Below are 13132 nucleotides of genomic sequence, written 5' to 3' on the forward strand. Positions count from 1 at the left end.
AGGATACTCTATATAGGGCATTTTACATTGTTTACTATTTAAAATTGTATTTATATACCGTTTTGAAATGTGTTGCCTACTTATTTGGTGATACAACCATTGTCACGACTACCAATTCCGAAGCTTAGGTATAGACCTTAGGATTTTGGGATCTTTGAAAGGGTATTAAACATTCTTTCGAACTTTTCACTTGAAAGCGTGCCCCTCGTTGCTACTGAGATTTTTGATAACTGACATTTGTTGGCGTTTACTAGGAGCAGACGTGGGCGGGCAGATATGGGGCAGGATGGGAGATAAGGACAAGAAAACAAGAGGAGAGACAAGGAATCGGAAAAACGAGCAGGAAAAGGAACCGGAGCACTTATAGAAGCCAAAGGTAAACCGAAGGAGCCCGGCTGTACGAGATGACAGATTAGGGATCAGGATCTCGGAGGGGAGGATCCCTTACTTCTTCTTTATCTAATCCGACGTAGTTCGTGTCCCCCTTTACCAAGCCTTCTCGTTTATAAAATATTTCGGATAGTAATTAATAATTGAATTGCAACATAAATATTATTTCTCGAAAAACTTTAAAACAAAAAGCTAGACAGAAGCTGTTGTCCTTTTCGCAACTATTGCCATCTCGTTTTTTGTAAAGTGGGGCATCCGCTTTCAAGGCCGCCAAAGATCAACTGATTTCGATACATTTTCGATAACATGAATGGGTGCTGGGAGGGACCTCACCTGACCCGACACACAAACACTCCCCCATTAAGCACACACACCCCCACAGAAGGGGCAGAGGAATAGAGGGGGAGATGCCAAGCACTTCACAGCTTAACACCCTAATGTGCAATATTTTTGACTCCCCCTCCACAAAAAGGAACATTTTAACCCCCACTGGCCCCATGGCCCCTCGGTTTCTTCCTTTTTGTCGAACATCTTCAGCTGCTGCGTCTTCCTCCGCCCGCTAAAGTGTGAAAGGGAGAGGGAGAGACAGTGGGCGCCACCCACTGTCGCCGTGCTGCGCCTCTCTTTCGGCCGCCCTGCGTATGTGGCTCTCGCTCTTTTTCTCCTACTGCCTTCTGTCAGTGGAGCAGAGTTGGTTTTTGCTTTTATTTTAATTGTGCTTGATCTTTGCCTTATTACCATGTCGTATTTTAAAATTTTTTTCCGTTCAGTGCGAGAATTGCACACGCAGCCAGAATATAAAATGTTATTGTATTTTTGTTCATTTTCTTTCTTGCATTTTCTTGAATTTTTTTTTACATATTTATTTGTTTGTTTTTTTCCTTTTTTTTTCAATATTTTTTTTTGTTTTTTAAATTTTTTTTTCTGTCTTATATGCGTTAAAACGCCAAAGGGGCGTCCGTTCTCGCTTTCTTTGTCTTGCTCGCTCTCGCCGGCTGGCGCTCTTCCTCTCCCTTTCGCACTGCTAACGACAAGTGACAAAACACAAGGTGAAGAAGAAGAAGAAGCAGCAGGCAACAGCGGCTGTGGCAGGAGCAGCGGCAGTGGCAGCGGAAAAAACTTTTTTGCGACCAACAGTTGACAGTCGAAAAGCATTTGACATTTTACCTTGGCCAACACACACACAGCCGCACATAAACGCAATCAGACAAGGCTCACGGCAGGGTGTGAAAGAGACAAAACGCGGCCAAATGTCACTTTGAAAAATGCCATTGGCTCTGTGAGCGAGAGAGAGTGCGCGAGCGAGCGAGAGAAAGCACGGGAGTGAGCGAGGCGAGGCGAGCGAAAAACTTTTGCGCATCTCTCAATGAAGCGAAAAGCGTTAAGCGAAGGCCAAAACGAAAACCAGTTGCTTAGCAACGCCTCCTCTAACCGCAAAATGCGTCACCCGCTCTCTCGCAACAACAACAGCAGCAACAGTGGCGGGCTATGGAGCCGGAGCTGCAAAAATGAAAACAAAAACAAGATGGGGACAACAAATTCCAGCAAAGAGCATAGAAAAATCTAGGAAAAGTCGAGCTATTGTGGCGACCGTGTCACACAAAATGGATCTTCATATGTATCTTCTAGGACATGATATTTAAAAGATGGATGCCGTATTCCAAGAATGTAGTATTTGGAATGCTTGAAAGATGCACTGCTTAAGAGAAATAGTTTCTAAATGGACAAATAGATTCTTGCAGCATCTGAAAGCCAAACTCACTGAAAGCCATCCGCATCTACACTATCCACATAATGTATCTCAAAGATACTAGCTAAAATAATAGTACTCGCTACTAGAGTATAGATGCCTAGGCGCAAAAGCTAGCCAAAAACAAAAACCAAAACAACTACGTGAGAGCAAGGAGCAAAAAAGCAAACTGCAAAGAACGAGAGAGCAAGTGCGAGAGAGAGGCGGTGGAGCAGTGGAGCCGCCAACGACTCCATTACAGCGCCGCCGGCAGAGCAGTCAGCGTCGCAGCAGCTTCGACTGACACTAACTACGTCTCGCTCGCTCGCGTGTCCTGCAAAGGGAAACTATCGGCCGCATAGTTCAACGTGAGAGCGAGTGACACGCCGTTGTCCGTCCCGCTTGCGCGTTAGCAGCGCCATTCGTCGCCGCTTCGGCTCTCTTCGTTCGCTCGTGTGTGCGCGTCGTGTGCCATGTTGTTGCCATCGCCGTCACCATCGCCGTCGCCGTTTGCCGTATTTCGCTGTTCCGCTTTCAGTTTTCGACTGACGTTCGCCTTGCCCGGTTCGCCCGGTTCTCCACAGAAGCGAGTCTACGCAGACTGTTCAGCCAAACGAATTCAGCCCGGAATGCTAGGAAGAACGTGTGCAAATCAGCTGTTTCCGCCGCGAAAGTCGCCACTCCTTCACAGTTGAACCGTTCAAGCGCCGAAGGAGCTACCTACCGCGATTGATTGTTTAATTTTTTTGCAAGTGATCAACGAATAGTAAGCCGAGGCAAAAGCACAAGCAACAGCACAAATAGGCCCAAAGCCCAGCCGGCAACAAAACAAAAAAAAAAGTCAAGTGTCAAGTGTGATGAAAAAAGTTTGCGAAGCGATCGCTTAATAATATACTGGCAAATACTGGATCATCTTTGAATTGCCGAAGCAGGAGGAAGCCGGAATCGCGCGCTTTGTTTTTGTTTTGCTCCATTTGCCGCCGGCACACACGTGCTCAGCCCGTCTCACTCTTACGGGACCACTGTCTCCGGCCTGACCCCCGTGCTCGTTGTCCCGCTCAGTCGCGTTTATGTGCGTTTACCGTTAATTGTGCGAGTGGGGATCCCGCTCTTTAACGCTCTCTCCTCTTCCTCGTCCACCCAACCGACCATCTGTACACCCGCTCGTGCGTACGTCCGTAAACCCCATACACCCGTGCACCTACACTACGTACATACTCTACGATTAACCCATTGAAGGCCTGGAAAAATCGCAGCTCGTTAAACTGTGAAATAGAACAATCCCGACAGAGGGAAGAACTCCACCCCGGCACTAAGATTTTGGACAACAAAATTCTCACCGAGGCTTCGAAAGCGCCCCTGAGGGCCGTCGCACTGGCGTCATTTCTGGGCGACGGGTTCGTCCCGGCCGCCCTCGGTAGCCGCGCCCCCCCGCCCAAGGACCACCTAATGGCGTTCGGGGCGGTTCTGCACACCAGTCAGCACAATATCGGTAAGTTTGACAGGATCATCGCTCCGTAGAAGGATCATGGGTTCTTCGATTGATATTCGAAAATTAAAACAAGTCTTTATGGGGCTTTGCGTCCGGAGTATCCTTTCCATTATGATATGGATACACTTTTTATGAATGGGACTTAAAGTATAAGAAGTCTTACAGTTCGATTCCATATCGCCGACGGGATTCCAGCGGACTAGAATATACTGATTCCCAGAGGAGGGATCGAGTCTGAATAGAAGCGGACCATTCCTAACCCCAAGTGGAATTTCTGTCGCGGGTTAAGCCCACAAAGGGTTAAGATGGCGACGGTCGGGAGGGTAACGAAGTTTGCACTTTTGAACTTGTTTCCTTCGGGGATCGTTAAAGGTTTCAACATTAAAGGGAGGAGGAGCGGTCTGATGTTCGTCTCCCTCTCGAGTCCTTGCCCTGTCCTCCTACGGGGAATGCCGTCCCTTTCCCGCATGCCCATTTTGTGTGCTATTGAAGTTTGTTTTGTTTCTGTTTTAATTTTTGTTTTTTATTTCTGCCCGTTTTTGTTTTTTGCTTGGAAAAGTTTTGCGCAGTTGTCAAAGTTTTTTAGCCTGTCCTTCTTCCTTTACTTCTGCCAGTGCTTCTTGTTCCTTTTAGTTTTCCACAACTTGCTGTTTCTGTTGTTCTTGCTGTTGTTGGGGATTTTCTTTTATTTTATTCGGTCGCCGGTCGAATTTTCACTTTTGCTGACTGTTTAATGTCAGTCCAGTATTCTTTCTTCGAATGGGGGAATCAACTTGTAAGGTATTCGGAGAGGAATCATACTAGTTGGATGGTAAAAAGCCTCAATATAGGTGAGCTATGAGTCTCGGATTGTGAAGTTCGGTGTGGAGCTGTAATTGCATCTACAAATCGGGCCGTAAACTTGTTGACATTGGACAAGCGGTTGCAGACACCTTCTTCCCCCATAAATTTGCCACAGAACGTACTGTTTTGGGGCTAAGTGGCTGGGCGGGGGCGGTTTCAGTCAAAAAACTGTCGACATTTGACTGGAAAATGGATGTTCAGGAAGCCATAGACCCCGTGCTGGAGTGCACCTCTTTACAACAACGGACTGATGCCAAGTCGGGTCGTAAAGCTGCCAGCTTTTCTCTTCCTGCTTCTACTGTTTCTGAGTTTGTTTTTGCTGCATTTTTTCGGGGCTTTGTCGGATACCCCTTGGCTAATGGCGGGTCCTAGAAACTTGGACGAGCTTATTACCTAATTTAGCAATATGAGAAAGTGTCATACATTCGTTTTTTGGCTGACTACTAAATAAACTGGACTTTATTTTTATAACCCCTAACACATCGAAAGTAAAGGGGAAATTCAGTAAACTTGGAAGCATTAGATAAAGATAACAGACTCCCTTGTTTCCAAGAAGATAACTTCCAATATTGGCTATAAATATTCGAGGCAATAGGGATTCGTTCAGAGTGGGATAGGCCCCAAATCTTCGAAATCCATACCAGAGATTGATTTCCTTCTACTGCTCAAGGGTAATCCCTAGTCGCTTAGCTACCCTCCACGCTGCCTGCTCATTTTTCTTCGTATATATCTCCGTGGTTGCATCTTTTCAATTTTTATGTTGCTGCTAGCAAACACGGCAGCAACATCAACGGCAGCAGGAACAGCAGCAGCAGCAACAAAAGCTCAGACCGGCAACGCCTTCGACAAAAGTTCGCGCTGCTGTTCATCAACATTTATGACTGCCACAAAGGAAAGATCATTACGATCCCGGAGATTATGACCGTGGGGATCGTGGGGCGGACGCTGCAACAATATGTCCGTGGAAGCTTTTGTCTGCACCTCCTCCAGGGAAAGAAACGAGTGGTTCCCAAGTCAGCTAATTAGAAAGGAAGCTCTTGACATTCTGTTCCTACTTCTGGGGTTTCTCTCTGTGCAGGGAAGTGCGTTTTTCTATGCACATCGTGGCTATTTCTTTTCGACATTTACGACAAGTCTTCAAGCCTAAGACGTAGCCAGGCTCAGTTATAGCTCCAACTTTAGCTTCAGAAAACCTCAACTTCGGCTGGATGGATCCTAAGGTTGATTTATGGAGCAAGAAGCGTAGACACGGCAGCTGCTGCCGCATTTAGCAAACCCAAAAAGGGGCTTCTGGGGGATGTCTAGTTCTAGGGCGTGGTGCGGCCCATAAATTGCCATGCATAATGAGGCGTTGAGTCCCTCTTCTTGTCAATTTATTGTAGGATTTTGCTGCCTTCGCTGGTGGTCGCTGGCATTACGAACAAAAAGTCAGGGAGCTTCTCCAACGGCAAAACCAGTTTAGTTGGCACTTTCAAATTAAAAGTCTGTCCCCGCAAATCATAATAAAGTTGCCCGATCCGGCTCCAGATAGCGGAAGCTAGGCCAAAGCCCAAAGAAACTAATGGAACGCATTTTGAAACCTTGAACGAAACTTTCGAAATTGGGGACGAGGAGTATTAACCGATAAGTCTCACCAAGTATTGCGACTTAGACTTTAAAATGTATAATTATTAAAAATAGAATCGAACAAAAGGGGCAGGCCTCCTCCGGATCCCTGTTCGTTTCTCTATTTTGCGCCTGTCCCTGTCTCTGTCTGCCGGCTGTCCCTGTCACTGTTCCTGTCTGCCTGTCGTTCTGTCTCTTTTTGTGTTCCGTGTCCCGTGCTATGAAAGTTATGAGGGGCCCCCCAACTGTTGGGAACTTTTCAATTTCTGCAATCCGGGGCTTGGCCCGAACCTGAAACTGAAACTTTAGGCTGACGATGCACCGAAAACAAAACTTTCCACCAAATGTGGAAAGTGGCAAAAACATTTGTGATGCAACCCTTTGCTTTACCTTTAGTAAACCGTCTAATCTGCTGTCCTAAAGGGTTTTTTTTGGCGTGTAATCCAACGTCGTCGCCTGTCGCGCCCCAACCCTCGACCCCGCTCATTTTGCAGCGCTTTTAGGTCGAAAACTGAAATAGTAATTCACATTCATGGCTCTGTGTCTGGGCCACGGTTTTCTGGTTCTGCTTTCCTTTCCAGCGCCTCTCCATTGCCCGTTTTTATTATTCGCATTCGCTTTTTGTTTTTGCCTTTTTTATGGATTTCTTGGGCCATTTTACGATTATTTTAAAGCTGTCAATAGTCCGGCAACGTGTGAGATAATTTATATGCCATAAATTTCATTTGGCAAACTTCTGCAGCCACATTCGTCCTTAGTCCGCCGTTCATTCTATATTGTCGTCCTTTTTCCGTCCATTCCCCTTGCGTTTGATTCCTCTCCAGGGGGAGGGACTTCTCTAGCCTTCTTCTGACGATTGTGTTTCGGTGGCTTATCGCCTTCTTTGGCTTTTGATTTACAGCTCGGAACTCAACAGGTTAAAAAGCCTAACCCTTTGGCCCTTTTCCCCAGCCTCCCGCTCTGCAGCGGGTCTAGCCAGTTGGCTCTCCTCCCTTCTAATTATAATTTACTATTGCACTCCCCCGACTCGCTCGCCGCCAAAACTAATGCGGCCGAAAAACACAAGCAAGAAGAAAACGGTAGCCGAAGCCTCGGGGATTGATTTATAACCGAGAGATTGCGAAAAGCCCGGCGAAAATGAAGAAGACGCGAGCAAGATGATGCGATGCCAAGCAGCAGCCGTGGAAAAATAAAATGCTGGCATATTACACGGCAGAAAACTATACCTATAATAAGGTTTCAGAAAATCAAACTAAGAGGTTCTAGCTAGTAAACTTACAATATAGGATGAGTTTGAATATTTGGGAACCTTTGTGATTAGCTTGATTGCTCGAAACATATTTAATTAGGTGTAGTTTCCTTATCCAAACATCCCATGTTTCTCTCAGTGTCTGTGGAGTTGTTTTAGCAATCGGGCCACTTGATGCTCTCACGCAGTTCAAGGACTAGGGGGGCCCTGGGGCGCTGCAGAAAGGAGAGTGGGGCGTGGGGTCCCGCCGCTGCACGGAGGTGGGGCAGTGCTGATGATGACCTTTAACCCGCGACTCAAAGTCACAGGCAAGTCCCAGCAACGGTGTCTCAGGTTGAGTTCGTTCGGCTGGAACCAAAGAAAAAGCGATCGTGGAGCAGATGACCGCAGCAAACGTCGATTCGTTCCGAGTGCTCCAGCAGCAGGGGAAGAAGTGGCAGGGGCAGGGACAGGTACAGCAGCAGCCACCGCACAACCGGCAAAGATTTCAAAAACACTCTTAAACCTTCACGCTAAGGAAACTTTGTGCCAGTTCACTTGTGTATGAAGCGAGCTGCTTCCAATCGATGGGTTTATTTTGATTTTATTTATTATGTGGAGTGCCTGTTTTGTGTGGGTGTCTGTATGAGAGCTGTTTCAAGTGAAGCGTTTCCCCCGAGTGCGGGCTCTGCCCCCGCTTGTCTGAGGGGCTAGGGTCCATGTCTCCATATCATCAATAACCAAGCAGAAAAGAAACAGAGAAACGCTCAACATAATGATGCGTGTAATGCTGCTGCTTCTATTCTTTCCCCTTTCTTTCGCTGCACCGAAAACAAAAGTGGGATGCGGCTTCCCAATTGATCGGTCATACCTGCCATGAAGTCCGAAAAGGCTGCAGTATCGATTGGCTTGAAAAGTATATGGTCCCTCCAATAGATATTAGAGGTTAGGGTCTCTTAAAAACTCGACAATCCCGACAAGTTTCTAGCAGTGTACGCTCTGCTACTTCGCGGTGTGTCTCCAACCTCTCCACTCATCATCCCCATCATCATCATCGCCTCGCATCAATTTGTTATGCATTTTTATTGTTCGTTTATTAATTTGATTATACGGCTGCACTATAAAACCCTCGGCTGCTGCGCCGCTTCTGCTTCTGCCGCTGCCGGTTGCTCTGCCCGCGTCTTTGGGCGCCAAGAAATTAACGCAGCTCTTACTTTTTATTGCACGTATGCAAATTAATTAATCAAAATCCGACGCTGCACACACACACTCGCCTCCTCGCGGCTTTGTTGGGCTCTCTTTTTGGCTTATTGTGTTCCTCTTGTTCGTTTTTGTGGCTGGTGTTTGGCAAATCATTTGCGGCAAACATCAAAACGCAGCAGGAGCGACGGCGTCTTGTCAATGGGGCCTTCAAGCCCCCAACACCGAACTCCGAACCTCGAACCTGCGAGACCCCTACAATCTTTACCAACCGCCTATGCGGAACCAATTGAAGCGGCTAAAAATGGGCAGACGTTGGTAGCAAGACACTTCTTGGGCAATAAATTAGCCAAAGTAAGAAAGAAAGCAACTTAACACAGCCTTTAAACTATGCTTCATAATAGTTAGTCCGTCTGGTAATCCAATGTTTAAAAAACAAACATTAAATACACGGAAGCTGAAAGCCAACAATTAAAGGCGTATTTAAAGGGACTCTCATGGCCTAAATTGATGCCCTTCCAGCATTGGGGTTTCAGCCACCCAGACCTTAATCGTTTAACATAAAACGCAACTTGCTCGAAAATCGAAACCGGCTGAAGCTGAAAAGTGCACCCCCCAGCCCACACCCCTGGCGGAAGCTGCGTTTGCTCGCTTTTTCTTATCGCTGACACAGACGCCCTTCTGTTCTGTCCTTTTTTCCGTTTTTCCCAGCACGTTCACCCCTGTTGCCAGAATCCTGCCAGAATGCCAGTGCGGCAGGATGCCTTCCAGCCTCCCAGTCATCGTCCTTCGTCCTCCGCCTGCTCCTCCCCTCTGGTGTTTCTGGTGCGTGTCCTCAGCTGCTCCTGATGCTGGTCCACTGATAAGCCTTGTCAAAAGTTGACTTCCTCCCGCAGGGGGATGAAGGCGCAAAAAACGGGGGCTACGTGCACTCGCATTCAAGGTTAAACTGGGAAAAGATTGCGATAAAACGATAAAAGAATTTTATGTTTATGTTTCAACGGACGGCGGAGCAGGGGAGGGCATAAATTTGAGCTTATCGCTTGGCAGTTTCGGATAAACTTTCCCTCCTGACCGCAAACTCGACTCGCGACCCGACCGTCCACCCCCTGGTGTTCTAACAAAAAGTAAATCCCATTTATCGATAGCTTCATCTTCTGAATCAATGAAATTGATACACTTTCTTTGTGGAATGCTAGTAGATGTTTTTGGAAAATAATTGTAATAGTTTTAGCCTTTGAAAATCATTCGGAAAACATTAATTTGGAAAGCATCGTTGGGCCATCGGCCATCAGAAGCACTTGGGCCATTGAAGTATTGATGCGGCTTTCTGCTGCCTTAATTCCGGATTGTTGCTGCTTTTCCGGGCTCGTTGCGGTAAGGCTGTTGCTTGTTGCTGCTGCTTTGCTGTGGTGCCAAGATTGTTTATTATTAATTGCATTTCGGCTAGCAAGTGCACTCGCAATGCACTCGCAAACGCTCCTCACAAAGCGCAATAAATTCTGCAAAATTAATGCGCAAAACCAATTAAAGGACAATTTGTGCTAGCAAGCAGAGCAAAGCGGAGGATGTCCTTGCCGCTGCTGCAGCTACTCCTGCTCCTGCTGCTGCTGATCATTATAATATGCATAATATTATGCTTGTCTTGGCCCACAAAATGGGACTGGCTAAAAAGTTGCCAACTTTGGCCAGGCTTCGAGCTAAATTTTGCCAATCAAAGCAGAAATTTTGCAGCAGTCGCAGGGCGGGCGGGTTTCTGAGGAGGAAGTGGGTGTAGGCGTGGTCGTGGCACTGGATGGAGGAGAGGCGGAGTGGCGAGGCCGCATTGCATACGCTTTATTTGGCACAAAACTTTAAACCTTTAATCGCATTAGGCGCCGACCGAAGTTGGTCGGAAAATGCTGGCCAACATGATGGGGGAAGAGGCCGCCCACGAAGGAAAATACTGGCGAAAGGAACGAGATATTAATTGATTTATTTCTAATCAATAACCATCAAGTTCGATGCCGGATAAATAAGTTACATTAATTATTGAAAATATAAATTGACAAATCCATCAATTTTCGATGGACGCCCAACACCAGAACCAGAGCGCTTAAAATCAATCTACGGCCAGGACCAGGAATGCCGGTGGCGCAAAAAAAGGAAGAACAAAAGCGCCGGCCGATGGAAAATACCACATCAAATGGCAAAGTCCCGCCCGGACTGGCAGCCGCTTAGCTTAGCAGGTGAAATCCCAGGGATGGGTTCGTCGGTGGGTGGCGCAATATTAACAAAATAAACAGAGACCGAAACCCCGAAACGAAACCGAAACCGAACGAAAATCCCCCAACAACAGACCGCAATATGATGCACTTTACGTTCTTGCGGGCAGGTCCTGTGAGCGTCGAGGGGAGGGTGATGGTGGCTGACCGTAGGGCCTCCTCTTTAAGCCCAAATTAATTTATGGCCCAGAGTGGTAAGCGTTTCAGGCAGTGTTTTTTTCTGAATTAATAAATAATGGGTTTCTATAGTTTTTTTTAAGGAATTTGTAGCTCAGCCTTTATTGTATCATTGAAGGCCTAGATATTGTGGTCCTCTACTTTCTTGCTGGCCGTTGATTTGTACTGTTTCTGTCAGGACTTCCTTTGAATGCCTTAGAAGTGGAACTCTTGGGGCTCTTGAGGGTTGCAGCGAGCATATCAAATGGAAAACCCCCGCAAAATATGGAAAAAAAGAGAAAATAAATGGGGCGGGAGGAGCAGAAAGTGGGTGGCCCAATGGGTGGTGTTTGGTGGTGGGGAGGTTGTTGTCCTGCTGGCGGTGGCTCGTGTTTTTGTACTTCTGTGTTTGTGTCCGTGGCACATCACTCATACGCTAAGGCTTATCATTGGCTATCTGTCTGCTGACAAACAACAAGAACAGCTCCTGCCAAGTGGGTGGTGGGTGGACTGGCTGAAAGCAGCGTGGGTGGGTGGTGGAGAATCAGAAGAAGGCACAGTGGCAGTGGCTCGGCTTACAAGCCACCCCAACTTGCTGCTCTCTCGCTCTCTCTCCTACTCTGCCACTCTCCATCAGAGAAGTGTGATTTTTATGGGGCGACAAGAGCAGAAAAAAATGAATGAAGAGACAGGCGACAGGCGACTCGGGCAAGAAAGAGAGAGAGAAACCCGCCCTTTGGGGGGTCTATAAAAATCTCTGCAACTGACGACAATGTTGATGATGACGACTATGAAAATGAAGATGAAGATGGAGATGGCGATGTAGATGGCGATGACTATGAAAATGGTTGATGAGATTAAAATTGAGATTGGGAATCTTGAATGGGAGTGGTTATGGCTGCAAAAAAGACTCGAAGATTCGAAGGAGTCGTAAAAAGAGGTTTGCCAAACGAATAAAGCGCTATTGTTCCGCGAAGAGAAGCTGCTCTGTAGAAAGCTTGGACAGGCACCGAGTCTAAACTTTCCAAACTCTTATGATACCCCATATACTATCATGACGTTAATCGTATTGAAACATCGCATCAAATCATATCCAAAGGCCGTGGAATTCTCGGCCATTTTTTCATGAGCACTTTTCCTCGTCGTCGTCTTTCGCATTTATATTTTCGCAACAAAACAGAAAGGAGGCAGCGCGAGCAGGACGGACAGAGTAAGAGCGAGACGGCCGAGGAATACGCCTCCTTTTCTGTAACTCATGCATATAAAGTATCTGCTAGATACACAGACGTGAGGCGAGCGAATCGATGGGTTAAATGGACGCAAGCGGGATGCGGTGGGCAGAGGGGGAGACCTGGATCCGAGGTGAGGTTTCGGATGTAGATAGGCGGCAGCCCAGAAGCCATCGTCTCGCATCATGAAATTGTTTACTTTGCCATTATATTTCACCGCCCACCCGCTCCCCTCCGGCAGCAAAGAGAAAACAGGAAAAACAAAAACAAAAACAGAAACAGAAACCAGAGGCGGCTGCCGAAGCCCTCAATCCCCTTTTTTCACCATCGCCATCGTCATCGTCATCGGCTTCATCGAATCCTGGCCAATATTGCATTTTTTTCTCCTATAAGAGCTATTCTTCCCCGTTCGCCCCACGAATCTTCATTTTGTGCCTTTTTGAATTCATTTTTGCTCCTTTTTTCATGCTGGCTGGCTGGCTGGCCTCTCCATATCGGCTGTGTCCATCGACTTGTTTCCCGATCCTTGGGTTGTTCGTGTTTTAAAATTCAGACTGCATGACGGAAAGTGGAAAAATAAATGGACGTGGGGACAGGATTGTGCTGCTTTTTTAAACGCTCCACAGCCCCGGAAGCTTTAAGATTCTTTATTAAATTTAAAAGTATTTTATCACTTCATTTTTCTCCATAACTTCTCCGGAGTTCGTCGTCCCTCTTGGTTTCTATTTTTAATGCAATTCGTCGCGCCTGATTTGGTAATTTTGATTGCATTTTTCACTCCGCGTTGTGGTCGTTCCCCTCCGTTCGGGATCGCTCAATGCCTTCAGATGTATGCTAATTTTCGGATAAAATATACAAATCCATAGACGGCTGCGAGGCCAAAGTTTACTCTTCCACTTCTGATATGCTTGAAATATTAATACAAAACTTAACACCTATTTCTGCGGCCGCCCGACCTTAGTCTCCGCTCACACAAATTGCTCGCGTTGGACTTGT

General features: G+C 46.8%; 1 protein-coding gene across 1 annotated transcript in view; it reads left to right on the top strand.

Annotated features, from left to right (window-relative positions):
* The first annotated feature begins 2646 nt into the window (after positions 1-2646).
* Positions 2647-13132, top strand: part of Lim1 (LIM homeobox 1) — a 44546-nt gene continuing 34060 nt past the window's right edge. Inside the window, exon 1 of the mRNA XM_017239292.3 lies at positions 2647-3611. Coding sequence (XP_017094781.1) covers positions 3569-3611 — 43 coding nt within the window. The 5' untranslated portion in view covers positions 2647-3568. The remainder of the gene's footprint in view (positions 3612-13132) is intronic.

The sequence above is a fragment of the Drosophila bipectinata genome, chromosome XR (assembly GCF_030179905.1).
Source record: "Drosophila bipectinata strain 14024-0381.07 chromosome XR, DbipHiC1v2, whole genome shotgun sequence".
Classification (NCBI taxonomy): Eukaryota; Metazoa; Arthropoda; class Insecta; order Diptera; family Drosophilidae; genus Drosophila; species Drosophila bipectinata.